The following is an 18,526-nucleotide window of genomic DNA, read 5'->3' as shown; positions in this document are numbered from 1 at the left end:
AGATTGAGAATAGTGTTTTTCAGGAGATATACGAAATGAAATGCTACCAAGTCTGCCCATTCCCAGTCTCATCCTAATTTTTTTTTCTAATATGACTAACTGTAATATTTAGGCTACCCAGCCACAATAGGATACCAAATTAATTAAATGTTGAACTATCCACCAAATAAAAGACTAATGGGATTAGGCCTCAGAAATGAACCTGAGGGAAAATATTAAGCACATATAAGGACATTGCTCCTAGACAAACAATTCAGTTAGTGTGTTCAGTGCAGATGGAGCTGCCCTACACTAAGCTTTTTTAAATATGCATTGTCTAAAATGACGAATGGGCTACGTATGTAAGGACTTAATTTCATTTACCTCCCCAACAAATACTAAGACACTGTAGTTTTCAGGAAGTCATTGTCCTCATCTCTTTAAAATGAGGAGTTGCTCCTCAGAAGAAAGCAATTATGTTAAAATATGAGAGAGGACACCTATACTCCCAAACTTTACATGAGCTTTAAAACACCATTTTAAATAATAGTTTGGTACTATTTCTTTTTAAGCTAGGGCTTTTTAAGAGGTGGAATGTCAGGATCAACAAGTTAGATCTTAAGTCTCTTGGTAAACGCCCAGGTTTGTGTATTCTCTTCCCTTATGACAATTTTGTTCCCTTGGTTGGCCATAACATACACTGGAGGAACTTTTTGATAATTTTCTATTCTGTGAAAAATTTTTTTAAACGTTAATATGGTTTTCTCCAACAGTGTCTACTTTTTACCCACCCCCAGAAATAGTATACTGTAATACCATAATATTTATTTAATAGGAGGAAATGACTATATATGAGATCCCAAAAGAAATTAATGCCAGAAGTTCATACTAAGCTAAAATACACCTCAACAACAAAATTTTAAGCTTATTTTTATTTACAAGTTTTGAAAAATGTACATTTTTTACATGGGTTACTTGTGCAACATTAGATTTCAAATAGCAATAAATCCAAAAAGGTAACGATGAAACATTAGACAACTCACTTATAAGCTTTGTATATCTAAAAGTGTAAATATCCAAAAAAGATTGTAGACATAGGCTTTAAGGTTCTCATAACACTGAACGAGAAGAAACTAAAGCATGCAGCAATAACTCAAGACTTCAGTGGAAAATAGTTTGCCACATATATGTGCCCTTGAATTAAAACTAAAAAACAAGATGGAGGATTGTAAGTTTGTTTTTCTAGGGCAACACTTCTCCTTTAAAAATATGAAAGGATTTTCACCTTTCCCTAGCTCAAAAACTGTTGTTTCCATTCCTTTGCTCCTACACCTCTTTAAGAAAAAAACCAAAACAAAAGAAACCTTAGAAGACCAATATTCTGAAACCTAACATGTGTGAACTGTTAGTATCTTGCTAGGAGTAGATGTCAGTTCCTGCTGCGCTCCCTTGGCTGAAGCCTTCCAACATTTTCTACCAGTAAATACCATCTTGTAATTCATATTACAAGATATTAGCATCAAAGAACTGTTTACAGTGGATTTGTTTCCCTGTCCTCAAACAGGCTGGCTGTATTCTAAACACATTCACATCTAAGTCCCAACACAAGGGAAGGACCAGCCAGTATGAAACACTTTGGTAATCATTCTGTTAAAAATAACATCCTGGTCTTCAAACTATACATAAGAACCATGTGTATAACAATGCATCTTAAAAGCTTAGTGTAAAGTACAGTAACACAAATAAATGCCCGAAGGCTGGAGATGAGATACAACAACAACAAAAAAAATTAAGCATTAGTAATTTTTGCAAGTAACCCAGGTACAGTACATTTGATTTCATAGAGGGTGTTTTCTGATGTTCAACAAGAGAGTAGAAGGGGTAGGAAAAGCTTGGCAAGGGAAGATGGAAACAGCAGAACAGCTATTTTGCTTTTAATAAAGTAAATGTAATGACATTGAGGAATAAGAAGGTGATAAACACATCAATATATATTTTTCTTATGCCCAGCCTCTTCCTTTGTTCCACCTTCAGTCAACAGTCGCGCCAGCTCTGTTCTACTATGGCAGAAACACGCTTTTCATATTCCCGCTTGTTCTCCTGGTACAGCTGAGCAGCTTGGCTGTTTGCAGGACTATTGGGATTGGGTTCATCCAATAGAGACTATGGAGAAAAAAATTAAATATCAGTTCCTTAATGCAAAAAGTTATGTGTTCAGGACAAACAGCTATTTTTTCAGGTAATAACAATGGAAATGTCCCAAGGAACTACTAAATTTGCTGTCTTTTTAACATAACTGTACTAACCTAGAGTTACATTAATTGTGAGTAGTTAAGCAAATACATGAGTTGCTAGGCAAATATACATGTGGCAGAGCTTTCTGTTGATTTGGGGTCTTAAAGGCCTACCTTTTATCTGTAAAATAAGCTTTAACCAAATATAAATAAAAAGGTCTTAAGTCATGACTTTCGAAAAACAACTTGTAAACACTTCAAAGGTCACAGTCACATTGAGGAAAAATTCACCTGTATGGATGTTAAAATGGAAGACACATCATAGGTTGGACTCCAACGGTTCTGAAGTATATCCAGACATATACTACCATCTGCATAGACTAAGCACAGAAACAAGAACGTTAAACATAAGACCACGAAAGTTTTAACGTTACAGTCAAGACAGAAATAGTCAAAAGCAATACTTTGCTTTTGAAGCTTAAAAAGATTCCAAGGCTGCTTCCCAGCTAACTGCCTAAAAAGATGAATCATAATCATTACTAGTGAAATAATCAGGATGATCAGGGGATATCAAAAGTGATTGGTACAAAACTGAAAGAAATTTCATGTTCCTTCTTCTGAAGACTGCCTTATTATGCAGAAAATCATACACATTTTCTAACAGGGTCTCTATATAGCCATACAATTGTGGGAAATTCATTCTATTCATTCATTCCTCAAAGTCCTATTTCAATCTGCTGCCATCTTTAACTTCCCAATGAGAGTAAACTACATCTCCTGTGTGAATGGTAAAAGGTAGCTCAGAGTTCACAAGATTTCATCTTGTCTCAAAGGTAAAAAACATCTGATACCATGAAAAATACTTTAATAGTCTAAATAAAAAGGCAAGCTATTCTAAACTTACTACTAGGGGAAAAAAGCAAAAAAGTTGGAATCTTACAGAACTATAGCACTTTTCCAACAATATTTCAACAATAGGATCTAATATTCAGTAGGTTGGAGTGGGTTTGGGCATCTGTATTTTTCATACTTTGTGGTAATTCTGACATGCATCCAAAGTTGAAAATTATTGTTCTACATGCTAGGAATGATAATCACAACACATGGTTACCCCAATGTGACCTAGCATTAAAAGGAAACTTCAATAGCATCCTTATTTTTGTTTAATAAGTAAATGACAAATTGTTAAAATTATGAGGTGCTTAACCTCTAAACAAGGGAAAGTACCTTCACTGCTTCAATTCTATGATTACAGATCAAGATGGCAAGGGACTGAGTTCAAATTTCAGGAAACAGCAAGATGCCTAAGCAAATACCCAAGTACTATAGATAAATAAACAGGAAATGTTGAATACCACCACAATAAACATTGCAATCATTTAAAACACTATCAAAAGTGATACTTGCCATTTGGATGAAACATCTTAGAGACAAATCTAACAGTAGGTGGTTTATTCGGATATTCTTCAGTGAATTCTATTGTAAGTTTAAATGTTCCTGTAGTTAGAAAAGAAAGGATTAAGAAAATGTATTTATCACTTTGTTAAACAGTACTTTATTTAATAAAATGTAAGTTTTTTCAAGTATTAATTGAAATAATGCAAAGATGTAAAGAGGAAAGACAGATCAGGTAAGAAATACATCTCTATTAATTGCTCTAAAGAAGGACAGATATTCTAAAAACCACCACCCAAAGGTGATTTTTTTTTGTTTTGCCATTATTCTCTCCCAAACTAAAATACCTCCATCATGAATTCAAAATTACTGTCTGCAGGATAACTTTGGTCACTGCATTTTGGAAATATGCTTAAAATAAAATGATAAAAAACTGGCCCCCAAATTTTGCCTTTTTCCTTTAGAAGACTGAAAGACTTCAAATTCAGCTGCCATCTTTAATTCTCCAGTGATTTTAAATGTACTAGGAAGAATAGAAGCACAGAGTCAAAAAACCAATGCTAGAAATACAAGTCTATAATCAAGTTGTTTTTAAAATTAAGGGAATATAAGTATAAAAGTGTTCAATGGTCCCTTTTCATTTAATAGTGACTATATAATGAAAATTTAATTGAATCTAAGAACAGACTTCATAGCCCCTCTCCAAAACTCTTCAGTATGACTCATAAAGTACTTCACTATAAAATCAAGTTAATTATTCACACTAATGTAGGGAATTTATGGCAGAAACCATTTAAAAATTACATTTGCTTTATATCACACTCATAACTTCTACAAACCTATTTTTTCTCATGATGTTTGTTTGGTTTACTACTATTGAAAATAAATTACTTGTCTTGAATATGTGTTACCCTAAAGTCCCAAAGGCGGTCCTAAAACATACTAAGTTATAGACAAATTGGATCTTACTCAAGAATTGTATGATATTTTGATCTGGGGAGATCATCTCCTTCAAAATGTTAAATTGTGTTTGTTAAATAATTTCAAGAACACAATCGGACAATCTGACTAAAATCTCTTCAAGTAAACTTCCGAAAGACTGAAGTTATTATCTGGTATAAGGGAATGCATGTTCTACTAATGTTAATCTAGTCCATTTAATAAATTATTTATTATAATACAATGGACCTAGTTTAGACAGAGCATAACTTATTACTGGCTCCTTCAGAATCAGCAATTTATTTTCTCCTTGTTCCCATTAGTAAGTTTATTACTGCTTAAGAAAAAAAGAATACTATCTCCATTCTACTGCTGTATCTATTACATAACAATCCCAAAATGTTTTCCTATTACAAAGCTCATAGGAAACAATTTGCTAACAAAGTTGCCCTTGGTATGAACATGTGTCCCAAAATTCAGAATACTTTAAACTGAAACAGTGTTGGGGGATGGGTAAGCTCAGTGGAACAGTGCTTGCCTAGCATGTCTGTGCAATGCCCTGAGTTCCATCCTCAGCGCTGCAAAATAAATGCAACATATAGGAACATGTTATATCCCCCAAATTATTGTCACTCCAAAAACTATTTGATTTTGGAAGCCATATATGAGGATACTATGTATTATAACTAAGGACAAAAAGTAAAATATTATGGAATGGACAAACATACCATAGTCCATCAGAACATACTCCACCTTTATCACCACCTGGTCATTAAGTCTTCCTCCTTTTGAGGAAGAAAGCACAGTCCTTCCTTTTCAGTAGGACTGAAAATATAACATGCAGGAAAAGTGGGAGTGGTAAAGAGTCAAAACATTCAGCTTTTGTATCTCAAGTGTAAAGACATCAAGATCAATGCTGAAATCTGGTTAAAGTATAGGTAAGTGACTGATAACCAATAAATTGCTCTAAAGTTGGGCAGACTTCACAGCATACCTTAAATCAAGACCATCATTAAATATGATCTCTAAAGGTGGTAAAACCTAACATTAGGAAAGCATAAGCAAAATCACAAGAGCACAGCATTTGTAAAAGTACAAAATTTGTAGTCAGACAGATCTGGGCACAAGTCCTTGCTTTGCTACTAACTAGCTGTGAAACCTCAGGGATGGTGTTCAACTTGACTAAACCTCAAGTTCCTTGGGCTGGGGATGGAGCTCAGAGGTAGAGTGCTTGCCTAGCATGTACAAAGCCCTGGGTTCAATCTCCAGCACCACCAAAGTAAATAAGAATAAACTGGAAAGTCTTCATATGTAAAGTGAGGTTAATAGTAGCAGTCACCACTCACCACAGCATTACTGAGCTTTACTTTAAACAAGGTAAATATGCATAGTGCCACAAAATTAAGTGCTCCATAAACATAGGAAATTATTTTAACTATAATTCTAAAGTCTTAAATCTCAGTAAGAAATACACAGTTAATGAATTCAGATATCAAATAGTGCTTGCTTTCTGGCATACAGCAAACTCTCACGGTTAAATGCAAGTTGAATATACATGTTGTTGGCTCACAAATTCCTTGACTTGAGCTTTCTGCCTAACACTTGCCTAGAAGTTCAATAAGAAGTATATCAAACACCTTTTAAAACAGCTTTTAATATTGAGAAGTAAAGCAACCTGTTTATGTCTACCTGTACATAAGTTAAAACCAAATTCTTATTGAATGTACACATTAGAAAGGGGGTATTTCACACTTTTAGCCACATTGTTTAATGTCACACCCTCTTTAGTACAACCCTCAGTGCAATTCCTAAGACCTAGACAAATGTTATGAAATTCAAAACTCTCAGAATTAATAGTATACAATTTGAAATTACAGCTTACTCTCAAAGTATTTAGAAGGGTAGGCTTTAAAATAACTGAAAACTTGGGCCTCATCACTGTTGTACCCAATTTCTACTGGTTTTGTTCATTATTATTCAATGTTTTGAGGAAGCCAAAACATTGTAGGAAAAGTAACAATCCATCTATACATAAAGAACAGGAACCTAAAACTAAAAAATAAATATTAAAAAAAGGGCTGGGGATGTGGCTCAAGTGGTAGCGCGCTCGCCGAGAATGTGTGAGGCACTAGGTTCGATTCTCAGCACCACATAAAAATAAAATAAAGACATTGTGTCCACCTAAAACTAAAAAATAAATATTAAAAAAAGAACAGGAAAATTGTATGAATGTGTTAAATGGCTAGTATATGGCAATAAAGACTGACAGGATTGAACTAGAGATTGTATGTTTTGCATAAAAATATACACAAATCCAAATTTTTGAAAATACATGTTTGGCCAAAGAAAACCCCCCTGCAGGTGTTTTCTGCCATTTGGCTAGTACTCTGTGACTTTGCCCAAGGGCAAGGTAAAGCACATGTAATTTAAATTTTTTTTGATAACTGAAAATTATGATTTTTAAGATAATACTCTAAACTCTTTCATCACAGGATTGATTTGAAGAACACCCTGAGTGGACTCTGATTTCATTAAAAAAAAATAGATTTACATTTGACTTCTTAAGAACACATGTATTATGAAAGCAAATATAGTACCTTACCATGTCTATTAACAATTTTTAGATGATATGATGAATATTATATTCTATAATTTGTATTCACTAATATATACCAAGACATTTTGATGAGGAAGTATTTCAACCCAATGTTTTGGTAGTATAAGTTCTTCAGAACATATTATCTTACTTTAATTACATGAAGTCAAGTCAAACTACCTTTAAGAATTCCTTAAGATTTCCTCTATTTAGGGCCTGGCTGTCCCAGAAACTTCTACATGTGTGAATGGTTTACAGGAAGAAGCAAAAGTAGTTTGAGGGTTCTTAATATGTATAAACACATTGGAAATAATAAAGTCAACTACGTTTACTTATCCCTATCAGTCTTTTCCTTAACTATAAATTCCCCAACTATAAATAGGGGTATTCATAAAATAGTCAAACATATTTTTTACAGCAAGTTCTAGACATCTGTGGAGATCAGACTCTTTGACAGAATGAATCTAAGAAGGCTACTGTCATTTAGCCTGAGTAATTCCTTTCAGTAATGCCAGAATGGAGATACACATCATCAAAAATAGAGTCAGTAATGTCAAAAGGGACGGTCCAGGTAGATAATGGATTCCATAAGTACCTTTTCAATTCATACCACTTAAAACAAGAGAAGCACCCTTGAAATTTTAAGTAGCCAACCTCCAGCAAATGTATTATTAATAAACTGTGCCTAGCATAAAACAGTCTGAATAAAATGAGGGAAAAAGACAATGAAAACACAGCCTACTAGACCTGAAGCAAAAACAGTTAATCTGCATGCAAAGCTTAAGTGTAAAAAAATTAGCACCAGCCAGGAGTGGTGGCACATATCTGTAATCCCAGTGACTCCAGAGGCTAGGGCAGGAGGATCACAACTTCAAGACCAGCCTTAGCAACTCAGTGAGGTCCTAAACAACCTAGCAAGACCCTGTCTCAAAAAATAAAAAGGGATGTAGTTCAGTGGTTAAGCATCCCCGGATTCAATCCTCAGTGCAAAACAAAACTAGCACTAATCTAGTAGAGAAAAATTAAATCTAGCTAGTTCTTGCACCAATCAGTTCAAATGATTAACTGCACCAAAGTAATATGTCCTTAGGCTCCCTCCCTCCCTCCTATCATATCTTTTTATCAAAGCACTGAAGAACAGTGCTATTTACCCAGGGGGTAAAGTAGAACATAAGCTAAAAGTATTCAGGTGACTGTCCAGTTTCCTAAGGAAATCTCAGTATTTGAGGCAAATTATCAAACTGGTTGATCTCGACTTACCTCACAGCATTTTGGGGACTGGCAGCATCAAAAAGCAATCCACTCCATGACATAAGTTTATTTTATGTAGTTTGCAGAAATGTTTTTGTTCCCATCTTCAAACTGAAGGGTGTGTGTGTGTGTGTGTGTGTGTGTGTATGCATGCTATGTGACCAAAGGAAGATAAATCATTGAGAAAATAAAAGATTCTTTTCTTTTTAAAAATATGTAAAATATTAAAGAATTTCATGAGCTCAAATGTGTTTAATATTAATCATCTTTTAAATGTATTAAACTTTCAAAGAACAATAACTAAACACACAAGCACACACACACACAATTGAGTACATGTAAAATTATATCACTATCAATTTCCTGATTGTGATATTGTAGTATAGTCATTCAAGATGTTACCAAACAGGGGTTTATTGGGGAGATAAATGAAAGATATACAGGGTCTCTACATAGTAGTTCTTCCAACTGCATATGTAATTATCTCAAAATAGAAAGTTTTTAATTCTTTGCAGTGCTGGAGATCAAACCAAGGGCCTCACACATACCAGGCAAGCAATCTACCACTAAGCCACATCCACAGCCCTCAAAATAAAGAGTATTTAAAGAGCAATTAATATTTGTGTTTTTAAACATTAAACCTAAATAACTTTTAAAAATATGTGCCTATTGGTATATGTAGTACCTTCAAATAAGCTGGACACTGGTCAAGAGGGTACAATTAAGGCTAACCGCAATTCTGAAGCTGCCTTGAGTAGTGATCATAAAGTCTTGATGAAAAGCACACACTACAAATTCATTTAAAATCAAGAAACAATATTATACTGAAATTAGGCATTTAAGACCGTCTTAGAGTAGTGAGGCTGGCAGGCATTCAATGTAAGACAGATAATTATGTGTAAGGGATTCTTGAATCCAGTCAGCATCCAACACACACATATTAAGCACCTCCTGAATACAATTCCTGCCCTTGGGATAGAATTCTGAACTAGATGATCTTTAGGGGTCTCTGCTGATTGTCAGCAACTGGTTGGCTTCATATTAATTCAGTATTTCTAATGAAGAGCTGAATTTGGCAGGATCACAGCCCAAATCTCAAAATTCTTAGTACCAGTGCTATGATACTCCTTTTAACCAGTGATCGCCTTACTCAGATTGTTTTTAAAAGAAAGCAAGAAAAAAGGTGCAAATCTAGTTAAGCAGACAAGTTCCAAAACAACCTGCCACACATTGGATTCCACTCAAGCCTTTAGTAGGCAGAAGCAGATTCCTAAGTAGGAGGCACTTGCAGGATGACTGGAAACCCCTTCCCCAGCTGATCAAGCTCCTGAAAGGTGGGTAAAGAAATTCTCTTACCATCCTCAAATGGGGTCCCTTCAGGCCTGCAACACAGAGAAAACTAGTCAGTTCCCGCTTAAAGGGTTCCCTTCTCCCGGTTCATTTTAAGGGGATGGCCATCCAAGGTCTGCCATCCCTATCTCTGGTCAACCACCGGCTGCCTAGGTTGAAAACCACTACAAGTACACATTTTGGGCTCAGAAACACAGTGCAGGCCGCCGCGCCTAACCTCCACCACTCCCCACCCCGCCCCCCTAGAACTCCAAACGGTTCCCCCGGCAGCGGGAACCAAACTAATCGAGGCACAGGCTCCGGGGTGGCGCCTAGGCCCGACCAAACCCAAACATTTTCCCTTTCACCCTCCGCCTTCTTAAGGGGCCTGACCCGGAAAGCACACTGAGACGGTTGGTTTCCCCGATCCCTCGCCAGCACCGGGAACGCAGACTCACCCAAAAATGACCGCGTTCCAAACCATTATGTTGTTCTCGGACGGAGCCCCACTGACTCCAGCTGGAGGATCCTCCTGCAACCTTTAGAGACACAGACAGGGGCCCCCGAGTCCGGCACTCGCGTCCGCCCTCCGCTACCTTTACCCCACCCGACCCGGTCCGCCTCGGGACCCGCCCTGTGCCCCGGCGGGCAGACCCCGGCCTCCGCTATCCCCGACGGTTTACCTCTTGAAGTCCCGCATGAGGCGCCGCCGAGCCGGGGTGGACATATCTCTAGCAGGGTCAGGGGTGGGGCATACACCAGAGTCTCGGGTCCCCGCGGTCGGTAAGGAGGCCGAGGAGACCGAAGAAGCTGAAGAAGATGTGGAGGAAGCACCCAGAGGAAGAGCACTGCCTCTCCGAAGTCGAGGGTCGGTCTGGCGCCGGCTAAGCACCACCCCGGAGTATACGGGGGCTGAACCAACCTGAAAGGAAAAGGGGGGGGGGGTGGAACGCCTTACGCCGGACAGGCCGTACCAACACGAGCCGGGGGCGGGGGGAGAGCGAAAGTTGCTTATGTCATTAAATCCCAGCTAGGAAGCAGGGAGTGGTTCCTGGATGGTCAAGGGTGAGAGGCAAGCTTCGGGGCAAACGAAGCCTACAATTCACAAGGATTTAGTGGTGGAACGGGTCTGTCTCTACTTGCCAATTTGAAGACGAACCCTGGGAAGTTTTCTGCTTTTTTTCTTCCTTTTTCTTTTAAGACCATATCATTTATTAAAGTGCACACTATGGCTGGGGTGGGGAAAGGAGGAGAGGAGAGGAGAAGATCACCAAATCCCAAACTAGTGGAAGTAGCAGTGGGCGGAGGCAAAACCGGTTCTCAAAAAGCGGGAACTCTAGGGTACAATCCCAGGCAGACTTAGGAGACCCGGATGGGAGTGTGCGGGGGGGGGGGGGGGGGGGTGCGGGGGGATGTGGGGGGGTGCGGGGGGGTGGGAGTGGGGGGTGCTGGGGGGGGGTGAGGGGGGTGGGGGTGGGGAATTGGTTAAGATCCTGGAAAAGCAAAAGAATAAATCCTCCTTGACTATGAAAGGAGGCCCTGGGTCCCTTTTATATAGAATGAATGTTCAGGATTGTGATCCTAACATTTAGGGGTCAGTGATTACCCCAAAGCCAAATAAAATGCCATTTTGTGTCCTCAGGGAGAGAATGGGAGCTTAAGGCAAGTACAATATGTTTTTTGTTTGTTTGTTTTGTTTGTTTGTTTTAGTTCTGGGCACTCACAATTTGGCTCTGGAACCACATTTCCCCCTTGGCAGTTCAACAAGCCAAGCGGCTAGTATATGTTCAGAAGAGTCCAAGGTATCCGACTGCAGAGAATTGGAAGGATAGTGGATCTGGAGTGAAAATAACAGTAAGATGTGCGTGGAAAAGCTGCAGGTTTCAGGGAGGAGTCACAGTTAGTACGTGGACCTGCAAAAGCAATAACATTTTTAAAGAAGAGTTTTTAAAGGTCAATTCAAAATAATTTAGAAGGTGGGAAAAATGCTCATTTAAGAATTATAGAAAATATGAGAAAGGTAGGCTTAAGTCATGGACAGTTTTGAATTTCAAGCTAATGGATTCCTTAGAAGGTGGTTGAACAGGAAAATGACATCATTAGAGCTGTGCTAATCAGAGATTGGCCCCAGGAGAGCAGCTAGCCTACTCTCGCAGCATTTTAGGTGAGAGATACTGAACCAGGCAATGCCAATAAAGGAGTGGATGGGATGAATGGAGAGAACTTGGCAACAGATTGACTGCGGAGGCTAAGAGAGTAGCAGAAATCAACAATATGCTAAGTCCCAAGATAAGTGGGAATTCCAAGGTTCCATTATCAGGATTAGCATATAGAGGGGGAGGGGTCAAGTTTGGAAGAGGGAATTTTGAGTAGGATTTATGGAGTTCATGGGACAGATGAGACATCTACATGAAGATGTCCAGGAGGAATCAGACATGCAGGAATTGGATTTTAACATGGGAGTAAGGAGCCACTTGACAGTGGTAATGATTGTAGCTGCTGCTTAACACCAGGTATCTTCATGGTCAAGGATTTGTATCTCCCATTAACTCCAACTTATCAGTTAAGGCAAGTCTCTCTAATAGCATCATATAGCTGTGGTGGGAAGTGGATGCCAAAATAAATTTAAAAATCCTTTTCCTTGAATGTAGGAATTTGCAGTCTACTAAACACACACATATGAAATCAACAAAAGCAAGATGTGCAAAAGCAAAGGAATTTGTTTTCTATCACAGATTACCACAAATTGTAGGTCAACTCCAGTTTCTTGCAGTTATAGGACTAAGGTCCCTATTTCCTTACCAGCTCACAAATGGGGACCACTCTCAACTCCTAGAGGCTACTTGCAATCCTTACCACATGATCTACTACTTGCAAGATGGTTGAGCAAGGAAGTGAAATTGTTAGAGCTATGCCAATCTCTCAGCAACAGAGAATTTCTCTTCCATCAAATCCTTCTCACACTTTGAATCTTTCTCCAGGGAGAACCCAGTCCACTTTGAGGGCTTACCTGATTAGGCCAGGCCCACCCTGGATAATCTCCCTATCTTAAAGTCATCTAATTTGGGACCTTAATTAAATCTTCTAAATAGCTAAGTGGTAAAGCACTTGCCAGCACTGGCAAGGTCCTGGGTTCTATCGCAGCACTGCAAAACAAACAAATAAGTAAATAAAATCTGCAAAAGCTGGGTGTGGTGGCACACGCCTGTAATCCCAGCAGCTCAGGAGGCTCAGACAGGGGGATCTTGAGTTCAAAGCAAGCAAATTAGCATGGCTAATGGAGAGGTTCTTCAGCCTGGAAAAATGACAGTGATGGAAGTTGACTAAATACCTTCAAATGCATGGATAGGTAATTTAGTATTTTTAAAGTGGAATTTAGAATTTTAAAAATACCTTTATTTTATTTATTTTTGTGTGGTGTTGAGGTCCCAAATTAGATGATTTTAAGATAGGGAGATTATCCATGGTGAGCCTGGTCTAATCAGGTAAGTCCTCAAAGTGGACTGGGTTCTCCCTGAAGAAAGATTCAAAGTATGAGAAGGATTTGATGGAAGAGAAATTCTCTGTTGCTGAGAGATTGGCAGCCCAGTGCCTCACATGTGCTAGGCAAGTGCTCTACCATTGAGCTACAGCCCCAGCTCAGTAGTTTAGGTTTGATGGGCAGTACTTCTAAGAGTTGAGCATGAGAGAAATATATTGAATAAATCCTATTGAGAAGCAGCACACACTGTCCTGAAGAGTATGAAAGGGACTGGGAAGCTCTGATACTAAATATAAATGTTTGAGATTCATTGCAAGACATGAATGTATTTTGGGGGCTGAGGATGTAGCTCAGTGGTAAAGTGCTTGCCTAGCATGCGTGAGGCCCTGGGTGAGATTCCAAGCACTGTGGGGGAAAAAAAGTATTTGAATTTGTTGTGGGCTTCTCCTTTTTTTGGAAACCCCCTTTCTCTTCCTTCCTTGGACTGTATAATCATGACAACTCAAGAGCATGAACCAAAGCAGTTTGGAAGCCCCCATGGCATCTCCCTGGGAATAGCTTTTTCTGACTGTAGAATGGAATTACATCACAGGAACACTGTGCCCCCACATTCCTCATCAGAAGAAGCAGGGTTGTCATAGCAAGCAGTAACACAGAAGATTGTTTCCCAGCACAGACGATTATCAGGCTAGAACATACTAACTATAGCACCGTTGGCCAAGCATTCCTTCCACCCCCTCTCACCTTGACATCTTGAAGAAATACCCTCTTTACAGCCAAGCCTCACCCCCGCCTCCACTCAAGAGACTGGGCCAAGAAATGAGAAGCCCTTTTAATTTAAAGAAAAGGTGTATTGGTAATTAATCTGTGGGTTTTCACAGGTCTTTCAACCCTTGGGAAGATAAGAGATTCCAGATTTGAAATTTTTCCTAAAAGGGAGAACTGTGAATTGTGGGAATATATTATATGACTAAGGAAATTGTGAAGTTTCATTCATGAAGATTTCATCATGCAGAATGGATTCTGACTTTCCTGAAGTCAGAATTTTGGATTAGGGAAGATATGGAATAACTATCACTTATTGAATTATAAGGCTATATTTTAAGGTTTATATTTCTAGTATTTAGTGAAGGCAATAGACTTTTATTTTCCTATGACTGCCACTTCCTTTTTTTTGTACCAGGGATTGAACCCAGGGGCACTTAATCACTAAGCCACATCCCCAGCCCTTTCTTTTTCTTTCTTTTTTTTTTTTTTTTTTTGGTACTGGGGATTGAACTCAGGGGCACTCTACCACTGAGCCACATCCCCAGCCCTATTTTTTTGTATTTTTATTTAGAAACAGGGTCTCACTGAGTTGCTTCGTGCCTTGCTTTTTGCTGAGGCTGGTCTGAACTTGCAATCCTCCTGCCTCAGCCTCCCGAGTAGCTGATATTACAGGCGTGCACCACCATGCCCGGCTTTATTTTTTTCTTTTGAGATAGGATCTCCCTGAGTTGCTTAGGGCCTTGTTAAATTCCTGAGGCTGGCTTTGAACTTAACCATGGAGCCACATCCCCAGCCCTTTTTATTTTTAAATTTTGAGACAGGGTCTCACTAAGTTGCTTAGAGCCTTGCTAAATTACTGAGGCTGGCTTCAAATTTGCTATCTTCCTGCCTTAGCCTCCTGAATCACTGAGATTACTGGTGTGTACCACTGTGCCTAGCAGACTTCCACTTCTAATGATAATATTTAGTCTAAATAGCAACTAAGAAACAATAGAGCCTGATATGGTGGCACATTCCCTGTAATCCCAGCAACTCAGGAGGCTGAGGCAGGATGATCAAAAGTTCAAGGCCAGCCTCAGCAATTTAGCAAGGCACTGTTTCAAAATAAAAAATTTAAAAAAGGACTGAGGATGTAGCTCAGTAGAAAGCACCCCTAATTTCAACTCCCAGTACCAAGAAAAAGAAAGAATGAAGCAATGAAACAAAAGAAAATAAAATCAAAAGTTCTTTCTTGACTCCAATATTACAAGATAAGTCCAGAGAACCACTTATAAGAAGCAACACTTATTACAGTGTGCCTCTTGGCAAGTAGTAGTTTGTTTTCCATCTACTGCCTCTAGGATTATCAGAATTTAGAGAAATGGGCAAATTAGGGCCTTGAATGTAGCTGCTGAATTGCTGAATCAAGAGCACAAAAATATGGTGTGGCAGGCTGAATGAGATGATCCCCCATCTCCATATCCTAATCAATCTCTGGAACCTGTGAATATGTTACCTTATGTGGCAAAAGGGACTTTTCAGATGTGGGTAAATTAAGAATCAGGAGATAGGGAAAATATCCCAGATTAAGCGGGTGGGCCTGATGCAGCAACACTGATCCTTGCAAGAGGGATGAAGTTAGTCAGGGTTCACAGAAAAAGCCATGTGATGACAGAAGCCCAGTCTGGAGTGATGCAGTCACAAGCCAAGGACATAATAGATTATGATAGTAGAAGCTGGCAGAGGCAACAAATAGATTTTCCTCTGGAGTATCTAGAAGCAACCAGGCCAGTCAATGAGTTTGGTTTTAGACTTCTGATGTCCAAAACTCCAAGAGAATAAATTTGTGTTCTCTCAAGCCACTAAATTTGTGATAATTTGTTGTAGCACTGTAACAAATATAAAACTATATCTACAAAAGCTACAGTGTTGTGCATTGGAATTCAATCAAACCAGCCACAGACCAGGGAACTACAACTATTATAGTCTGTTATAAGATACTGTTTTTAAATTTCTGATTCTTTTAGTCTTTTTTTTCTTTTTTCCTCTTCCTTAATTTGTAGTTTTTCTAACCATTGCTCTGCTATGAATTTGGAATATTGTGACAAGTGTGTAGTCCGGTAATATCAATGCACATTGTGATATGTTTAGCAATGCTACAGTGTCATTGTGTATCGAACACAATGCTTTAACATCTAATTCCATAACCAATTATTCCACATCCCAGTGTACCTCAAAAATGTGACATTCAAGGGCTGGGGTTGTGGCTCAGTGGTAAAGTGCTTGCCTAGCATGTGTGAGGCACTGGGCTCAATTCTCAGCACCACATAAAAATAAAAAATAAAATTTCATCCACAACTAATATATGGCATTCAAAGTCCACTTTTATCTCCTTGTGTTTTTATCTATCTATCTATCTATCTATTTTTTTTTTTTTGCAGCACTGGTGATTGAACATGATGCACTTTACCACTGAGCTACATCTCCATCCCTTTTTAGTTTGAGACAGGGTCTTGTTACATTGCTGAGGATGGTCTCGAACTTGAGATCCTTCTGCCTTAGCCTTCCAAATTGCTGGTATTAGAGGTGTGCGCCACTGCATCCAGCTTAATCTTCTTGTGTTAATGGGATATGTATGCACTTGTAACTTTAAAAAATGCAGTGATATGACAATAACTGTGACACTCAAAATGCCCTCGAGTTTTACTGCATCACTGCAGTTTGTAGTGCATTGGGCAACACATGGTCAAAACTACTCAGCTCTGCTATTATAGCACAAAAGCAGCCACAGACAGAATATCAATGAACAAGCATGGCTGCATCCCAGTGAAACTTTCTTAATGTACATTGATATTTTATGTAATTTTCATGTATCATGAAATTTTATTAAATACTATTCTTCATTTGATTTGTTTCAACCATTTCTTAGCTTGCAGACCATAGTAAAAAGTTGGATTGGTTGGTTGGTTTGAATTGAATTCCAATGCACAACACTGTAGCTTTTGTAGATATAGTTTTATATTTGTTACAGTGCTATAACAAATTATCACAAATTTAGTGGCTTGAGAGAACACAAATTTATTCTCTTGGAGTTTTGGACATCAGAAGTCTAAAACCAAACTCATTGACTGGCCTGGTTGCTTCTAGATACTCCAGAGGAAAATCTATTTGTTGCCTCTGCCAGCTTCTACTATCATAATCTATTATGTCCTTGGCTTGTGACTGTATCACTCCAGACTGGGCTTCTGTCATCACATGGCTTTTTCTGTGAACCCTGACTAACTTCATCCCTCTTGCAAGGATCAGTGTTGCTGCATCAGGTCTACCCACTTAATCTGGGATATTTTCCCTATCTCCTGATTCTTAATTTACCCACAACTAGAACTTGAAAGCTTGAATATTTCTCTCCCCCTACCCTCTTTTTCTTGGTACTGGGGATTGAACCTAACCACTTAAACACTGAGCGACACCTCCAGCCCTTTTTATTTTTTATTTTGAGACAGGGTCTTGTTAAGTTGCTTAGGGCCTTGCTAAATTGCTGAGGCTAGCTTTGAACTTGCAGTCCTCCTGCCTCAACCTCCCAAATTGCTGGAATGCATGCCCGTGCCTGGGTAGATGTTGAATATTTCTGAATTGCCCTCCCCATAGCATTTCAATAGCTTAATAGTGGTAAAATTCTATTGAGATTTATAGGAACTAAGACCTCAGATTAAACATTTTCAGGATGAGGAGCTGGGGCTGTGTGGCTCAGTGGTAAAATGCTTGCCTAGCAAGTATGAGGCACAGGGTTCTATCCTCAGCACCACATAAAAAGTAAATAAATAAAATAAAGATATTGTGTCCATCTACAACTAAAAAATATGTAAAAAACATTTCAGGATGAGAAAAACCACCCCCTGACAACTATTATTGAACAGTTTTTTGAAATTAGCTTTTGCTATAGACTTAATGATGTTTCTTAATGGATTTAACCTAAAATTATAAGGCAAAACAGTGCTTATATGTGACACTTATATTGCAGTAGTTATTCAATGACAACTAACATTGAATCACAAGAATCATCATTTGCTTTTATTGATTCTTGTGCTGTCAAAAGTTAAAAAACAACAATCAAGATTTTTTATTCCTACAGAAATTTACAGTAAGTATATTTCCTGAGCTCAAATTAAAGTTCCAACAGTGTTTTTCAGACTTGATGCAAGTGCAAAGGAAATTCTGTATTTCAAAATCAATTTAACTTCAACTGAAGATCTTTTACCTAAACTTCAATTGGAAGTGATTAATCTTCAATGCAAGGACATAGTAAAAGGCAATTTTGGTCAAGAGAATACTCTAATAGAATTCTATAAATGCCTTCTATGAGATGAATATGCTCGAAATCATAGACTTGGGAACTGATATCAGTATAGGGCAGTATTTATTTGTGTGAAAAAAATTCAAAGATGAAATACAGAAATGTTGTTACAAATAAGCTTTAACAGATTAATATTTGCAACTGACTCCAGAGGAAAATCTATTTTTTGCCTCTGCCAACTTCTACTATCATAATCTATTATGTCCTTGGCTGGTGACTGC

General features: G+C 38.3%; 1 protein-coding gene across 1 annotated transcript; it reads right to left on the bottom strand.

Annotated features, from left to right (window-relative positions):
* Positions 1-1,896: 1,896 nt before the first annotated feature.
* On the bottom strand, positions 1,897-10,634 carry Ube2a (ubiquitin conjugating enzyme E2 A). Its single transcript, XM_027931813.2, has 6 exons — positions 10,407-10,634; positions 10,182-10,262; positions 9,751-9,776; positions 3,621-3,710; positions 2,505-2,593; positions 1,897-2,142 (listed from the first exon to the last, which is right to left on the bottom strand). Exons 1-6 carry the CDS (start codon positions 10,448-10,450, stop codon positions 2,014-2,016), a joined length of 459 nt encoding a protein of 152 aa, XP_027787614.2. The 5' UTR covers positions 10,451-10,634; the 3' UTR covers positions 1,897-2,013.
* Positions 10,635-18,526: the final 7,892 nt, after the last annotated feature.

The sequence above is a fragment of the Marmota flaviventris genome, chromosome X, assembly GCF_047511675.1.
Source record: "Marmota flaviventris isolate mMarFla1 chromosome X, mMarFla1.hap1, whole genome shotgun sequence".
Lineage (NCBI taxonomy): Eukaryota > Metazoa > Chordata > Mammalia > Rodentia > Sciuridae > Marmota > Marmota flaviventris.
The sequence above is the reverse complement of the archived record's forward strand: the minus strand, read 5'-3'. Positions and strand labels throughout refer to the sequence as shown.